General features: G+C 35.0%; 1 protein-coding gene across 1 annotated transcript in view; it reads left to right on the top strand.

Moving 5' to 3' along the window:
- Positions 1 to 1,715: 1,715 nt before the first annotated feature.
- Positions 1,716 to 18,965, top strand: part of LOC306879477 (protein TANC1-like) — a gene marked incomplete at its 5' end in the record, with an annotated part of 64,997 nt that continues 47,747 nt past the window's right edge. The window contains 3 exons of the mRNA XM_079432457.1: positions 1,716 to 1,779; positions 12,958 to 13,179; positions 18,447 to 18,539. Coding sequence (XP_079288583.1) covers positions 1,716 to 1,779; positions 12,958 to 13,179; positions 18,447 to 18,539 — 379 coding nt within the window. The remainder of the gene's footprint in view (positions 1,780 to 12,957; positions 13,180 to 18,446; positions 18,540 to 18,965) is intronic.

The following is an 18,965-nucleotide window of genomic DNA, read 5'->3' as shown; positions in this document are numbered from 1 at the left end:
TCACTCGGCACGAATCCAAATGTTTCTATATTCGCGACTTATCTACTAAAATTTTAGCCTATTTATTATAGGCTTTTACTTTCATCGACGTAAAACATCATCCTTCACATCGGCAATAACAGCACAGTGAGGCGGTGGTCACGCTGAACGCAACAGATTGGACAACAGAGCACTGTAACTTTTTACACCTTTAACTGTATTTTATTTTGATAATGAACTGGCTTCAATGTCGCAAAAATATGTGTCTGTGCACATGAGGCACCAGCGCGATATGGCCATACCAACGCTGGTTGGTTATACAGATGCAAGACATAATTCAAAACTGTCAAGCTTTTGCAAAATAAAGAAAACTACTTTCTGCGTCTCGTGTTCCTTTCCAAGAACGTTGGAATGTGTCACAATGAACCGTAGGCCTAACTCAGCATATTTTTTCTTTCGTTTTGTTAATCTGTCAAATATTTACGTGAAATATATTTAGTGTATAGGCATATACATTTCTTTTTATGTAAGCCTATAGTTTTATTGTGTTTTCTCTGTTCAAAGAAGCGTTGCATGTGCGTAAGATCTGTTGAATCCATTTTATAGGCTACTATCCTCGGATAAACTCTAACGCCGGTGCCTTATGCGATTTACCAAGAGTTCACAGCTGAGCGCGGGCGAGCATTTCACTCGCTGGATGCGTCAGCATCACATTTGCGTAGTCTTTACTACTTGAATTCCTGATTGGTTGACCGCAAAATTCAAATATTAAATGGAACGATAAAATAACGTTATTAACCGGTTAATGGCCATTTCAAACTTTCGATTCTGTTCGGAAAAATAAAATTTGATTTCGTTTCTGGTTCTGTTCCAGTCAATTTCATTCGTTTTCATTCCTCAATACCCAGCCCTATCCATTTCTATGCTACTCTTTGGATATTCAGTGTAGTGTGAAATGACTTGATCCACTAGTAGTTTAGTTGTAATGGCCCAGTTAAACATCTACAGCTGAATTCCAACAGAACCCTGGAATGGACACTCTTCATGTGTCTCTTAATGAGCAAATATCCACCTCTGACCTGCCTGTCACTGTGAGACCAGCCTGCAGGCCTGGATATCCAGATAAGCAGACAGATCCATTCTGCTATTTTAGAACGAGGTGGAGGTTTGGTAGACGGGCCGGTATTTCCTGCTATTGTCTGAAAGACGTGTCAGTGTGGACAGCTGCCGTGTGGACACATGGAATGGACTCATGAAGGACAGTGGCACACTAGTTTCCCTCTTTATTTTGAGTGGTTTATAGCAGCTGGTCTTTCCTTGCCTACTAAGGTCTTTCAGTTTAAGCTGTTAAATGTATTTTTATTTCACATTTAATGGATTATGTTAGTGGCGTGCAACAGTTTACAGTGTGTGGGTACCGCTGGCACTCACTGTTTCTTTATTTATTTGTTTATATGCCTAAAACCAGGCAGCAGAGCGTTAATTAGATGTGGAATGTGGGAATTTCATCAACCAATTCCTTCTGTCACGAGGTGGCAACACACACGTACGTGAAATGAATAGGGAGTTTTGTTTTCCATTGTGTTGTTGGTAACATGTTTAAATTACTCGTCCAAAGCATTGTGGTATTATTGACCAGATCTTGTTCCTTGATCAATTGCTAACAGTGTGCTCTTCTTCAATAAATTTGTGTTTCTGCAGGAACAAAGGACTGCGGTAAAAGTGGGAACTGTACCATGTTTAAGGGAGTGCTGAAGAAAGGGCGAGAGGGAGGAGGAAGAACTGGCAAAAGAGACGCAGGTAAGCTGCTTTATTCCCAGAAGGAAGGAAAATTATATTAATAAACTGTTGCTGAAACCTTTTGAACTGTACTTTGCTTTTGGCTATTGTGTGTATGCTTAATTTAATTGCATAATTGGCTTATAGCCTCCAAAGAGATTTACAGAGCTGTGCTGGGATTGGCCAAATGAGATTTAGTTTTTAGTTTTTTTTCCGTTATTCCAACTCAGGCTGTGACTTGTCATTGAAAATGATCTGAAATTAAAATTTCACAATCATTAACAAATGATTTTATAGAATAATAGTCACCCAAATATATATATATATATATATATATATATATATTATGTATGCATGTAATGTGTGTGTGTGTGTGTGTATGTATGTATATATGTATGTGTATATATATATATATATATATATATATATATATATATATATATATATATATATATATATATATATATATATATATATATATATATATATATATATATATATATATATATATATATATATATATATATATATATATATATATATATATATAAATAAAAAATACACACAAAAAATTGTCTATGTGTGTGTGCAATATATATTTTTTTTATGGAACACAAAAGGAATTTTGAATAATGAATGGAGATTGGAACTCTCAAAAAGCATGCAAATTCATTATGAAAATAAACAAGTAGTCCATATGACTAGTACGCTATATTCCATATCTACAAAAGCCATATAATACTTGTGATAAATAGGCCCAAATTTTGTCTTTTCACTGAAAATTCTACTTTCTGGTGGGCTGTTGTGAGGAGTCAGATTCATAAATGAATTATGAAGCAATCGAACTGGAGCAATTGATTTACTGAAGGAAAAAAAGACTCTAAATAGTTATTCTTTCCCGACTTGGATGTCAAGAATCACAAACTTTACTTTTCTTATTTATGCATCCAGGAGAGCTAAGGGAAGAACTCGAAGTTCTTTATTATTATTATTTTTATTAAATAATGACATACGTTTTGGTCTGGTCATCACAAAATCATCAAATAACTTCAGAAGACTCAAAATATAAGTAATGTGGACTACTTTTATGGTACTTTTTGTGTAATGTTGTAGCTGTATTGAGCCAGTTCCCCATTCACTTTCATTATATTAAGACAAGGGGCCAGGATATTCTTCAAAAATAAAATTTGTGTTCCACAAAAGTCATATGAGCTATGGAGAGACATGAGAGTAAATAACTGACTTTTCAATTTTGTATGAGTATGCCTTCGAGAGTCTCTACCCTTTCTTTCTTGCGTCACTCTTGAAACGTCAACGACTGCGACAAATAAGAGTTACTTCATTAATGATGTCACGTTACCATGACACCCAGTTCCACAAGATCGCCCTTGTATCCGCTCGGCTTCTTGCTGAATTCAGCACCTTCGCTGGCCCGATACATCTCTCCCAATGGAGCTTCTCAATGGAGCCGTGTTCCAATTAGCCTCATTCATCTCTGCTCCACTCACTCACTTAAGTATGTCAAGACAAGTTTGAGAGCTGCCAAACAAACACTACCTGACCCACATACAAGAAACTTTTCATCTGTTAATTTATCTCAATGTCTTCTAAGTCAGGAGACTGCAAATAAATCATTTCCCTTGTATATCCTCCTCTCTTCAATGTAGTTGATTGTCACTTTGTTCATTCTCTGATGTGCAAATCTGCTCTACTAACTTCGGTGAACTCCCTCTGGTTTTCATGCTGACAGCCGATGAAGTCTCTGTCGGTTAGAAACAACACTTGTGTTCTCTAAAGAGACATTGCTCATGAAGTATTTACGACACCTTATGTTAGCTGCAGGGGTATGGAGGGAGTAATCCAGCACACATGAGAGATCAGACGCCACTCTTACACTCTACAGTGCCACTCTTTGTGGCTGATCATCTGCCTGGAAGCTCTGTTCTCAGTTGCAAAGGTAATAAAGAGCACCAGATACACATGTAGTGAGGTCATGAGAAACCTTTCTGGTGTCAAATATGACCATTTTTGTTCAGTCAAATCTGTTGTTATTAGTGTTTGAGGAAGCTGGATTTCAGAAAGCTGTGTACATGTGATTTATGTAGTTTTTCTCAAAAGACACATTTCCTAAAAGCTACAGTTTAACATACAAAAACACAATTTTACAAACTTTTAAGACAAAATCAAACGCTGTTTGAAACTAATTTATCTTTAATATAAATTAAACTTTGCCGTCAAATGATAAAGGTTACCAGCAACTAGTATACTACTGTACCATGCAAAAGTTTGGGGATGCACTTTTTTATTTTTTTTGCATTTTTGAGCATATTATGCTCTCTTATGCTTACTTGCTAAGTCTGCATTTATTTGATTGGAAATACTCATTTATTTGATCAAACCAAGCCATTAGAAATCATTCTAATATGCTAATTCAGTGCTTATGAAATATTGAAAAGCCACTGTGTCTGTTCTCAAAAACAACCTACCATGGCGAGAAACATTTTTCTGCTCATACTGATGTATTTCATATACCTCTCATCGTTCATCTCATAAGAAACAAATCTGGCCTACGTTCCCCTCCTCTTCCTCCTCCACATTTTTGTCCTTGTACTCATCCTCTAATTTGAGCACTTTTTTTTTTTTGCATTGTTTGTATCCCAAGACAATGAATTTATCCGGTGTAAGAACAATTTTGCACATTGAGAGCTTGGTGTAAATGCTGAAATTGTGTAGTGTTTTGAGGAAATAAAAGGAAAAAGTTTAACAGATTTGCATCTTGTGTGAATCACAGGAATGTTTAATGTTTTGAAAGGTTTCATTTCAATATGGTGTTATGGTTTAGTTATTTATACTGTAGATTTTAGAGCAATTGAGGTTGTTGTTTTTTTTATGTAGCTTGACCAACCCAGTCCCCATTCATTTTGATTACATTAAAACAAGAAGCCAGGATGTTTAAAAAAATTTAACATTTGTGTTCCATTTAAATTCATATCTGTTGTGGAATGAAATGTGGTTAATAAATAACTGAATTTACTTTTTTTTGTGTGTGTGTGTGTGTGTGAATATTCTTTTATGGATTTATAGATTTTAGAGCAATTGAGAAAAACTGTAAAATGTAGTGAGGCACACAAGACTAGCAAATAGCTATATATTCATATTCAAAACCTTAGTGAGCTGCCTTGCTGTCTATTCACTTCATAAGCAGCGTCCTTCTAATACAGCAGCCTAAATGATTTCAACCTCATAATTAACTTATTTGGAATGCTGTACATGTGCAGCTACAGAAATGGCACACAGAAGACTCTACTCACAATTGATTACAATAGAGTTTGACATTTGCATGTTGCTAAGCAATTGACACAAAGCATAAAAATATGTAGCACACATGAATATTGAATAAAAGAGTCCGTTTTTAATTAAATTGACATCTTTTTTTGATACTCTGCACTATTGAATGACATTTCCCTAGACTCCGTATGGAATGGAATCAGAATTTTTGCTGAAAGTTTACTAGGCATTGTAGGATTGCCTTTTCAGTGAAGTACATATACAGTACAAGCAGTGCCGCATTAGAATTTGGTATCTAAAATATATATGTTGGAAGTACAGAACTATTGATTCACAGATTTTGCTAAGTAGTCATTTAACGAACAAGTTTTTAAAAAACTTGGATGGACCCCTTAGCGAATTTGTCTTGCTTAGTGCCACAATGGAGATGGATAATGGATCCCATTGTGGGATTGAAACCTATAACCAGCTCCGATGTCTAACCATGGAACCTGAGGCTGTATTACAGAAACTTATTATCTCAATTCTTGATTTAAGTTTTGAAAAAGGTTATATTTAAGTAAAATTACCATGGTTAGTTACTAAGTGCTGGAATACACTACACACTTTTTACCCAGATGTTTGCCCCGAAAAGGTTGTGTTCAGAAAATCTTGAAAGTAGTGTGGGATCAGTTATTTAGTAATGTTTATGATGCCTAGTGTTTTAAAATCTGTTCAGATTTTAAAAGTCATGTAGTGCATTCCAGCTTTAAGCAGATAGGATAAGATTCTGAGTGAGGATGTTTCTGTAATACAGCTTTGGATATCCCATACACTCTTTTTCCCATCCAGTAGAATTGACACCAATGATGGGCCAAAACTTTCTAAAATCAGTTTCAGTGAGCGCTGCTTTTTTTTATTTTTTATTTTTTTATTTTTTTTCTCTCTCCTTTTTTGTGCATTTGAACTCTTTAATCCCTAAGAAGCATACTTTGGTGGTGATTTCTGCTTTAATGGATTGACCCTTTTTCTCCAGATTGAAGTATGCCTCCTGCCTTTGAACTGAGGCCTTGTAAAAGTCGGATCACAAAGGATTTAACTTTAAAAACAGAGTCTGTTTGATGCTGGTTTACAGTGCAGAGTGAGACAGCATGACTCCGGCCTGAGATGTTGAGTTTACAACGTGTGTGAGTTTTTACTGTCCTCAGGTATAAATCTGTAGGAGTAGAGTGACATTCAGAAAGTTGATCCATCTGCATTGTGTGTGACAGGGTAAGGTTTATGTTTTGAGGCCAGTTGTGTGTGTGTGTGTGTGTGTGCGCACACGTTTCTGAAGGGTTCTCTTGTGTTATCTCAGCTGCTCTAGTGTCCAGTTTCTCCTTACTCAGCAAGGGCTCCTCATGTTATTTAGTCAGATTGTTTATAAAGACACATGATATTATTGTCTGTCCACCTATTAAAACACACTTGCAACCAGATTTTAATTGTTGTTTTAGCTAGCAAATTTACTCCGTTAATGCTTTCAATTATTGCAAACCCAAAAAAGAAAATTGTGGTATTTCCTCTCCTTTATTCCAAACATGAATGACTTGCTTCCTTTTGTGGAACTTAAAGGGATAGTTCGCCCAAAAATTTCAATTCTACCATCATTTATTCACCCTCAAGTAGTTCCAAACCTGTATGAGTTTCTTTGTTCAGCTGAAGACAAAGGAAGATATTTTGAAGAAAGTTTGTAACCAGGCTGTTTTGGGGCACCATTGACTTCCATAGTAGGAAAAAAATACTATGGAAGTCAATGGTGCCCCAGAACTGCTCTGTTTCCCACATTCTTCAGAATATCGTCCTTTGTGTTCAGCAGAACAAAGACATTCATACAGGTTTGGAACTACTTGAGGGGGAGAAAATGATGACCGAATTTTCATTTTTGGATGAACTATCCCTTTAAAAGGAGTTAATTTGCAGATTGTCCAGGCTGCTCTTTTCCATACAAGGAAAGTGAACAGGAACGTGAGATGTGAAGCTCTGAAATGGACACAAAATCTCCATTAAAAACAGTTCATGTGACTTCTGTGTTCTATAAGTATTGTGCAGTCATGCATTACCATTCAAATGTTTAGGGTCGGTAAGATTTTTATACATATACATTATTCCAGTCTTCAGTGTCACATGAGCCTTCAGAAATCATTCTAATATGCTGATTTAGTGCTCAGTTAACTTTTTTTCTTTTTTTTTTCAGGATTCTTGAACAGCATTTATTTGATATAGAAATCTTTCAGATCATTATAAATGTGTTTTGTCATTTTAAATCAAATTGTGTACTTTTTGAATAAAAGTATTAATTTCAATAACAAAATCAAAAATCTTTCTCACTCAAGTCTTGAAAACTATCTTTTATTTTTTTATTTATTTATTTTTTCTTGTTTAGGGGACAATTTTTTATTTATAGCAAAATTGAAACCTTTTGGTCATTTTCCCAAATCTTTAACCATAAAAATAGGCCAGTCAAAATATAATTTGCCTTTTTTCAAGTAAATATTTGAGATGTTATCTAATTAAAAACTGCTGCTGGAGCATATTAGATAGTAATGATCTTCTCTGAGATTGTATGTTTGAATTCCAGTAGCACAAGGCCTAATCTCATTACTAGAAACACAGCTGGCCTCTCTCTCAGATGAGTGAGCTAATCATGGATGACATTCTTTGAAATGCCTAAGAAGTTCCATCAGTGATCAGTCAGCATGTGCACTAATCTGACAGATATACCATGAGACTGTATGTCAGGAAACACAACAGGCATGGGCTGCAGTGTCTGAGTTCAGCAACCTCTGGAATTCTGCCATCAGGAAGAGAATCAGGATTTAGGAAATGCTGAAAATTTGGGAGCAAAATATAAAAGTGAGGCTAAATTACAAAAGGATGCTGATGCGGAGTCATGTAACAGTTAAAGTTGCTGTAGGTTAGGGATGATTGATTTTATCCGGCTAATAACTCCAAGATGTTGTCATCAATCTGTGGTTTTGCATGTTTTGATTGGGGACAAAATACATTTGTCAACCATTTCTTTCACTTTAAGAGTCTGCATTATATTAGTCATCACCCAATCTGTTCTTGCTTTGTATACTGTATACAGTACTGTTTATAAGTTGTGCTTTTTGTGCTAAATTATAGGTAACGATTTAAGTGAAATTATTTTTATTGGTGACCTAGAAATAGTCCAGAATTTTTTATTTATTTTTGTAATTTCTTTGTTTAATTTTTCCCCCAGAAAACCTAAAATTGTTTATATTCAGGTTTAAATTAGATTTTTTTAAAATCCTTAATTTTCAACATGGAAACTGAAGACTTGTAAACATTGCACATTGGTTGGTAAGATCTTTGTTTTTGAAAAGTGTCTTGTATGGAGGACCAAACCTGCATAAATTAATATATTTATTTATTCATTCATTCATATTTAATGTATAAATGGATAAATGTGATAATAGGAAAATAAATAAATGAATAAACAATTTGATTAAATGATTAATTTGTAATAAAATAAATTTTTCCCCCCTTAATTTATTTTCTGCTTTTATACATTTTTAAACACTTTTTTAACTTTTTATTTTTTCACTAAGTCGTTTTTAATGTGTTTTTTTTATTATTTATACATTTATTTTTAGATTTATATATTTATGCATTAATTTTTTTTTTTTTAGAATGATTTATTCCCACATGTATTTATTTTTACTTTTCCGTGTGTAACATGGAAATGAGGAAGGTGGTCCTTGTGTAGCTTCAGTGCATCATTGGTTGAGAGCTCACGCGTAAAATCATCAGGCCAGCTAAGCGATAGAGATGAGTTTTCAAAGAAAATGGCAGCAAGTAGTAATTCGTTGTCCAGTTTGCTACGGGATGTGGCAGATCAGCTGGAGAGTTGTAAGTTATTTTCACCTAACGTTATTCGCATTAGTGCCGAAATATTTAAAATATTTTCCAGAAATAAAAACAGGAAGCTGACGCTACTTATGTGATCTCCCACAGCATCGTCGTCATCGAGTCTGGAACCGTCGATAAAATAAATGAATGAATAAATAAATCTAAAAATAAATACATGTGGGAATAAATCATTCTAAAAAAAAAAATCAATGCATAAATATATAAATAAATCTAAAACTTAATGTTTAAATAATATAAAAATGCATTAAAGAATTAGTGAAATAAAAAAAAATTGTTTTTTTTATAAATGTATAAAAGCAGAAAATAAATTAAGGGGGGAAAAATGAATTTTATTACAAATTAATCATTTATTTTATCAAGTCATTTATTCATTTATTTACCTATTATCACATTTATTTATCTATTTATTCATTAATATATTCATTTATTCATATTTCTTTATGCAGGTTTGGTCCTCCATAGTCTTATGCGCACCAAGACATTTATTTGACCAAAATGCAGTAAAAACAGTGTAAAACATCATTGCAATTTATAAGTGTTTTCTATTTAAATATATTTAAAATTTTCAGCAGCCATTATTCCAGTCTTCAGTGTCACATCAGAGAAATCATCCTAATATGTTAATTTGGTGCTCAAGAAACATTTCTTATCAATGTTGAAAACGGCTATGTTTGTGGAAACCTTGACGAATGAGTGAAAAGTTCAAAGAAGTTAATTTATTTGAAATGGAATTTGTTTCCCTTCCTTCCTCTTTGTTGTCATCCTTCATCTGTCCTTGCTTGTGGTGACTTCCTGTTTGTGTGAAGAAGAGTTGGTACCATCTGGGGTTGAGGTTTATTGTCTTTGTTTTCATCTACTGTACGTTTCTACCCCTGTCCATGTGTTCTGTTACTTAATTTCCTTCAGAAGTTGAGCTGCCGTCACTTCAGTCATTCGCTTTTTCCCATGGTGTTGCTGAACTCCAGCGTACCTGATTTATGCCACGTACTTATGATGATGCCAAAACGCCAGCATACCTGATTTACTCTACATGTACATTAAGAGTCCATTTACAGCAGCATGAATTTTTTTTTTTTTTCTGTCTGGTTCGGTCTGTCCACATTTGACTAAATATAGGATTCAGCAAAGCCTCTGTCCAGCTCCAAACCCTCATTTCGACTGAATTTATATTCTGATAAATATTTGATGTCTGATGAATGGAGTCTCTGGTTGGTATTTTGGTCAGGCCTCAGTGTTATGAATGCAGGGCTGTAATTATATCAGAGCTCTCTGGAGTAGACTGTCATTAGTCAGACCTGATTTGCTGGGCTGTGTTAAGAGGCGACTGACCACAAATCTGCAATAAAAGGGAAGAAGAAAGCCATGCCGGCACATTTTCCACCCTATGGCCAATGTTACATAGGCTCCATACTGGAGTGAAACCTTACCCTGTGGTCAAGTATCATTTGAATCCTGAAAATCATTTTCTTTTAACCCTTGTGCGACCTTATGGACATTTGTCCATTTTAGTTTTTTTTTTTTTTTTAGCATTTTGCCTGTTAATGCTAACTGCATAAATGTTGGCTCAGGTGTGTATTTTTATTGGAATTTTAATACTCCACGCTCATTTCCTTTAATAAATCTATTTTACACTAGGTACACAATTGTTACACTCAGGACCTTTTAGACAAAAATGTCCCCATTAAAACCCATTAAAACTGCTATTTTTAATCGCAGCGCCGTTTAACTGTAAAATTATGCAAATTTTGTTAATATGCTTTCATTCTTTTGGCAAGGCTTCAAAATTATTATTTTTTACTATTGTTTACCAGATGGTGCCTTTTTTTCAGGTTTGGTCTATAAAGGGTCTATAAAGCAAATACAAGCACTTTATTCCTGTTTTCTGCTTCTGTTTATTAAAGAGCCAATTGAATAAATAATGTAGCTATAATTGTGTAGGTGTGTTGGTATAGGTCAGAATGTGGTTTGTATGTGTCATAAAAAAAATGATTGTGTGTGCTTGTAATATTTGAGAAAGAGAAACTCTACTGTAAATCACAAATCCAAGCACTGTGTGCACCAGCAGAGTTTTGCTGCCATCTAATGGGGACAATTTGGTACTGCGCCCAAACAAAATTTTACTGAAAGATATTTTACTGATATCAACCTCAAATTTGGAACACAACTTGTTTAGATTTATGGTTTTGATTTCCTAGCAGGTTTAGAGTTCAACATGTTTCATATATAAAATATTCATAAAATAAAATATCAAATATTGTTTATAAATCATTTTCATAAACTTAAACCTGTATAACTTTTTTTTGGTTTCACTTTTTAAACTTTTTTTTTTTTACTTCAACAACAATCTGCCATGGGTCGTCTTTAAAATGAGACCACACTTAACTCTCTGCTCCCAAGCTTCCAATTTTTATGACAATTTTTTTGACATGGACATTTTTGTCCACTATGGACCTGAGTGTAACTTTTTTTTTTTTTTATTGATGCACAAGGGATAAAACAAAAAATGCAAACAAAGTTGGTCCATTTTTGATTACTAATTACTTTAAGTTACTATTAAAAATAATCTTCAAATCTTAGAATGAATATCCTTCTTATATTGTACATCATAATCTAGTGATACCTAGATTTACTTTGTAAAACTATTTGTTTTAGTAAAAGTATTAGGTTTTGTACAACTATCAGTTTTTGTTTGTTTGTTTTTAGCCACAACATGAAAATAGTTATCAATATTGGCTAGAATTTTAAATTCTAAAAATAAAATGCATCTTGCAAAACAAATGTTTTAGACAGCCTTAGACAAAGTCTTTAAACAATGGTGCAGTCACGGACAGGAAAGCAATATGATTATTGAAAGGGAAAAAAAAGGGAAAGGGAAGTAGTGTGTGACCAAGTATGGTGGCCCATACTCGGAATTTGTGCTCTGCATTTAGCCCATCCAAGTGTACACACAGTAGTGAACATGCACCCGGAGCAGTGGGCAGCCAATGCTGCGGCGCCCGGGGAGCAGTTGGGGGTTCGGTGCCTTGCTCAAGGGTCTCACCTCAGTCGTGGTATTGAGGGTGGAGAGAGTGTTGGTTATTCACTCCCCCACCTACAATCCCTGCAGTACCTGAGACTCGAACCCACAACCTTCAGGTTACAAGTCCAACTCTCCATTAGGCCACAACCGCCCCCATTGTGGAAACTGACTAGTTGAACAGGAGTAGCAAATTGATTTTATGTATATTCTGTTCATTAATTTCAAAAACAATGCAAGTTTTCAGTAAAGCTGTGAATTGGTGTCAGCCTATTTATTTATTTATTTTGTTCGTTTCATTTACACGCAAAGTAGTTTTACATTTTGGTCTCTTTAATCAGTCTTTCTCCAAAATGACCGCAGGGATGTCCTCTACATAATATGGTGGATTATCCTGTGAAAATCTGCATTCTGTTGGCTTTTTGTTTAAAACCAGCTTCGTTTTGGCAGTAAAGATCAGCAGTAAACCCTATTGCGGTAAGAGGAACTTTAGGCCTTGTATGTTTGGTTTGGAATGTTAAAAGAGCTTAAATTATTCTCAGCTTTCTTCGAAAGGGCTTATTATATAGGAGGAGAAAGATGTATAATATTACTGTTGGTCATGAGACAGGCTTAGTAGTTTGTCTGTATGTTTTTATAGTGGTTTTGAAGGCTTGGATACAGAAAGCCATTGGTAATGATACCTAGCTAATTGGATTTCTGACGTCCAACTGGAAAGCATACAGACTTTTTTTTTATTTCACTTCTCATTGAATCGAATTAAGAGTTTGAGAGTTTAAGAGACTCAACCCATTCTAAATGTTCAGTGTTTGTTATTGTGGCTGTATAAGTGACTCATGTTGAATGGATCACTGATGTTCGGTTTTGTTTAAAAAGTGCAAAATTATTTGCATGCAGATATAATTCTAATCAAGAGTTCAAAAGAGAGGCCAAAACAAATAAATATTCTTTTTTTTCTTGTCTTTCTTATTTTTGCTTAGGAAGTCAATCTCTCAGCCCCAGTTTCCATCACAGAGTTCAGGAAGAGGGGATTGTAGGTGTTCAGAATCATGGGAGTGGGCCGCTGCCAGTACAGCCGTACCCTGCAGAGGAGATGCTTAGGCCAAGTTTGACAAGAGGAGTGTCCGTCTCCCTCCCTTCCTCCCCCCTGCTCCCTCCCCGCCAACCCTATCTTTCTCCAGTCCGGTCCAACAAGTCACCAGGTACATAAGTCACTTTTTTAAATGTACTTACTTGGAGTATGCGATTATTGACAGTTTGAATAAATCACTCGACTCAACTCATTAATACATTGATACTTTTAATACATTAGTACTCAGCTGATTATTAATACACATTTTTACAACAATAATTGTGATATCATATACTATGCAATATTATCCTAGACTTATCATAGACTATGCATTTTTTAGACCCCTGGTTGTTATGTGTATCATTCAAGTAATTTCAGGTTTCACATTACATACACTACACATCCATTCAGAGCTGATGAAAAATGCATTTTTAGAATGTGAGATAACATTAAAGATAAAAAAGTAAATATATATTTACGATAATAGAAAAAGGGATAGCAAAATGTTTACATTTTAATCTTTGTCAGTTGGAATGGTGATTTAATATCTATCCTAATGGGTAAGTTTGGGTACTATCCAAATAGTACTTCTGGTTCAAGTAGTATGCTGTACAGGTGCATCTCAGAAAATTAGAATATGGTGAAAAAGTTCATTTTTTTTCTTATTTCAAAAAGTTAAACTTTCATATATTTTAGATTCAAGTTTTTTTTGTCTTCATTTTGATGATTAGAGTTTACAGCTCATGAAAGTCAAAAATCAGTATCTCAAAATATTAGAATGTTTACATTTGAGTTTCAATAAATTACCATCCCTACAATATAAATTCTGGGTATCTCTTGTTCTTTGAAACCACAATAATGGGGAACACTGCTGACTTGGCAATTGTCCAGAAGACGATCATTGACACCCTCCACAAAGAGGGTAAGTCACAGAGGGTCATTACTGAAAGGAGTGCTGTATCAGCATATTAAATGCAAAGTTGACTGGAAGGAAGAAATTGGGTAGGAAAATATGCACAAGCAACAGGGATGACTGCAAGCTTGAGAATACTGTCAAGCAAAGCCGATTCAAACACTTGGGAGAGCTTCACAAGGAGTGGACTGAAGATGGAGTCAGTGCATCAAGAGTGACCACGCTCAGACGTCTTCAGGAAAAGGGCTACCAAGCCACTTCTGAAACAGAAACATCGTCAGAATCATCTTACCTGGGCTAAGGAGAAAAAGAACTGGAACTGTTGCTCAGTGGTCCAAAGTCCTCTTTTCAGATAAAAGTAAATTTTGCTTTTCATTTGGAAATCAAGGTCTGGAGTCTGGAGAGGCACAGAATCCAAGCTGCTTGAAGTCCAGTGTGAAGTTTCCACAGTCAGTGATGATTTGGGGTGCCGTGACGTCTGCTTGTGTTGGTACATTGTGTTTTATCAAGTCCAAAGTCAATGCAGCCGTCTACCAGGAGATTTTAGAGCACTTTATGCTTCCATCTGCTGACAAGCTTTATGGAGATGCTGATTTCCTTTTCCAGCAGGACTTTAGCACCTGCCCACAGTGCCAAAACCATTTCCAAGTGCTTTGCTGACCATGATATTAATGTGCTTGATTGGCCACCCAATATGCCTGACCTGAACCCCATATAGAGTCTATGGGATATTTTCAAGAGAAAGATGAGAAACAGTCGATCCAACAATACAGATGAGCTGAAGGCTCAATAGTGCCTCAGCAGTGCCACAGGCTGATCACTTCCATGCCACACCTCACTGATGCTGGAATTTGTGCTAAAGGAGCCCCCCGACCAAGGCAAATCCTTTTTTTTTTTTTTTTTTTTTGATCTTACGAAATATTCTAATATTTTAAGATACTTATTTTTGACTTTCATGAGCTGTAAGCTCTAATCATCAAAATTAAAACACAAATTTTGAAGTGTTTTACTTCATATGTAATGAATCTAAAACATATAAGTTTCACTTTTTGAAATAAGTTACAAGAAAAAATTTACTTTTTCACCATATTGTAATTTTCTGAGATGCACCTATATATCCTATACAATGGACACATCAGTCAAGTTTACAGTGCCATGGCTTGTCCTCTTTTAGAAGTTCTGCAGCTGTGATTTCTCTAATGCACAAACTGTGCCATCTATTGGTGCCAACTTCACAGTGTACTGTAGACCAATGTTTCTTAACTTTTTCTTGACTCGAAAGCCCTTCATTGTCTAACATTCAAAGGCCCCCATTTATATTTCCTCCTGTAACTCCTCTGCTGTTTTCAAACATTTTATAAGAAACTGAGAATGTCACTATATTAAGTGTATTTAATTATTTATTTTGTGATTTCACAACAGTATGTACTTTAAAAAAACAATAGTTTGAGGGGGTAAAAAAATGGAGGCCCACTTGCCCCTTGATTAGGAACAACAGACTACCTCTCAGTCTGTACAAGCAATTCTCAACTGATGTTTCACAGGACTGTTCTGGCCCTGGACAGCAGGACAAAAAAAACAAAAAGCAAAATGCAAATATTCAAACATTTATTATAACTGTATAATTATGCAGAGTATGACAGCAACATATACAGTATATATTTTTTTACTTTTAAAAGATAAAAAAACATTAAAAGGTGTGTGTATTATACTTTAAAGTTTACTTTTTAAACTTTGCACTATTTTGCATATAATAAAACTCTGCACCCTGAACTATTTTAGAGCAAATTATTATATTCAAATGTATTGTGCAGTAAATTAGTGTTCCAGTTTTTTATATATATACATATATATTTACATATGAATAGATTTCATGTTTGATTTAAGGACATATTTGGTAACTTTTGTACAATTAATAATGTTTCTGTGATGCTCAATATCAAATGAGAGTTCTAAAGCAAACCATTTGTGATCCAGTGGTCTGCGCAACCACCAGCATCACTGTGTGTACTTAAGGAAAGGAATCCCATTATGAAACAAGTCAGGGGTCAAAGTGTAGGTTCAGTTGATTGTCAGACTTTAGGATGAGTGTAGGTCAAGGTGAACTTGAGTGAGTTCGTTCATTGACATGTTTCTGATGTAAAATCTTTGGTAAAATGCAGTTTTTTTTTTTCCAAATGTGTGATTAGATAAACTGTATATTTTGGTAGCTGCTTTAATTATTTGAGAACTGATGAATGAAACAGTATCATATATACTATGTAAAATGCATTACGTTATCATTGTGTCATTGGTTGCTGATTCACACTGATAGCTGAGATGAGAGCTGCCAATTACATGGCAAGAGAAACATTTGGCAGGAACTCGCTCAGTATTCTGGCAACGTTTGGTGATTGTTCTTCCCACAGTCTTGCACCTCAGGTTGTGTGACCATACCCACATCAGCCCTATGTGCTGCTGAATTAAAGCTGTTTTTAGTTCGAATGCTTTACAGAACACATTTTGGAAAAAAAAGAAAAACTGAGAAATGCAACAAGTTACCATTTAATCAACTCGATTTAGATTAGAATTATATAATTTTTTTTTTTTAGGTCCATTCTAATGTTTATGTAGCAATTAGCAACATTCACATTCTTATTTCATAATATTTTGGTTTATTATCTGTCATTACATTTCCCAAAATCATCTATTTACCTCCTGCTGTAAGCATTTCCCATAATGCTAATGGAAGATTTTCTGTGCCTGTAATTCTGTGTGTTCCTGTAGGTGGCAGTACACACCACTTTTCATCCAAGTCAACATGAACCTAAAATTTGCTTTTACTCTTGTTCCACACAATTCATTCACATTATTCCAAAGGGAAAAAAGTATTTTTTTTTCAAAATGAAATGAGTTTTCAACTATGCCATTCAAGACCATCACATACCAAACCTTTTTAGGTCGTTACCTTGTAGCAAACACTTTTCATCCAAAGCATTGTACTGAAAGTTACATGTAATTACATGACAGTCCCTATCAGACAACCTGTTGTTAACTGCCAAACTCCAGGATGTAGTAGTGATAGAGCTGTGACCGCGCTAATCCAATCATTAACTGTGTAATGTAATATTAGGTTCGAGAAGAGTCTGAAAAGTCGAGGTGACACATTGCCCAAACAAAGTCCAAACTAATTTTCATAAGTGCATCTGCTTTTTCATCATTTCACATTGGCTGCCTACTTTTTGTTTTTTGTCTGATCAACACAAAGCTCTTAAAATATAATGATTTTTATCAAATATATAAGTGGGTAGGGATGAACTTGATTTCTGAAAGTGGGAAAGACGCGTCAGTTGCTATAGTCTTGAGTATTACTTCCAAATCTGTGTGCCAGTAGAGATGTCAGTCTTTATTCTCATTTCAGGCTTCTTTCTGATGTTTGAGGCTTTGTGTGAGGAACCGCTGTGAAGTTAAATGGAACAAATGTTCTTGCAGGCGAGTCGGGGCTGTGAATGAGCTGATTCAGCTAGTGGTTTGTGCTCTGAAGTAACCCTGAGACTGTGTTTTCAGTTTTATTTTATTGTTTTAGATCCAATTTGATCTAGTATTAGACCAAATAATAAAATATTATAATAGATTGCGGTCAGAAGAAACTAATACTCTTTTTCAGCATGGATGCATTAAAATGATCAAAAGTGCAATAAAAACATTTACATTGTTCTAAAAATATCCATTTCAAATAAATGCTGTTTTAAACTTTCTATTCATGTAAGAATCTTGTATAAACTATATCAAGGTTTCCACAAAAATTAAGGAACCATTTTAAACGCTAATGATAAAGAATGTTTCTTGAGCACCAAATCAGCATATTAGACTGATTTCTGAAGTATCATGTGAAAGTGGAGACTGGAGAAATGAATGGTGAAAATTCAGCTTTGTCATCACAGGAATAAATGCACTTTAAAATATATTCGAATACAAAACTTAAAATTGCAATACTAATTTGCAATATTGCACTTTTTACTGCATTTTTGATCACATAAATGCAGCCTTGGTGAGCATAAGAGACTTCTTTCAAAAACACTGAATCGTACCAACATCAAAACTTTTAATTTTTAGTTATTTATTGCCTATTTCTCTACTCTAAATACTTTTATGCTTTGGCAAAATTGTATATGTTGACAATCATGCCAATAAAGCTTGACTCTGACTCAGCAGACACAGGAGGAACTGCTCAGGGAGATTAAAATCATTACAGGCGACTCATTTATACTGGAATCTCTCTGGGAGTACAGGACAGCCGATCACAACTGTTACACACACAAGCACAAGCAGATTCACATGCAGCTCTGCCCAGAGATTCAGATCGCCAGCTTCAAAATCCCATCTGGAAAGACTTAACTGTCTCTTTGTGTATATGTGCGTCTCTCTTTCTCCTCCCTCTCTCTCCCTCTCTTTCTCTCACTCTCTCTGCTCCAGTCTTTCTCTCATTTTTGTTCTGTCTGCAGGTTCAATCAGGACACCCAAATATGTGGAGAATCCTTGTGTTTCTGGAGATCCTGTCACCTGTGCTCTGAAGAACAGGAAGAAGAACAATACTGGTGAGTACTTCTGTGAGTGTGTGTGTGTGTGTGTATGGACCAGTCGGTCTGTTATGAAATGTATTCTTTTATGTGAACGTTTGCATTTGTAGTTTCATTGATTTTTATCTGTGGGTCAAGTTTTGTTACATTGTGGGTACCAGATGTCCTCACAAGGATAGTAAAGAGATAACTAGACATAACCTACGTTTTATGAATAAATAAATATTAATTGCTTCCTTAATGAAAATGTTTGTTTTAGGGTTAAGTTAAGGGGATATAAAATATCATTACCTCAATATAAAAGCCATAGAAGTCGATGGAAAGTCCCCACAGTCTTTGAGTGAAATTTGCCCTTGTCGTAAGCTGAGGGATGGTGTTTTTAAGATGTGGGGAGTTACATGAATTTACAGCTGAGACTTCAGTAAATCCAGCAGTCCATTAAAC

Source organism: Barbus barbus (assembly GCF_936440315.1).
Source record: "Barbus barbus genome assembly, chromosome: 13".
Lineage (NCBI taxonomy): Eukaryota > Metazoa > Chordata > Actinopteri > Cypriniformes > Cyprinidae > Barbus > Barbus barbus.
This window is presented reverse-complemented; position numbering and strand designations above follow the sequence as displayed.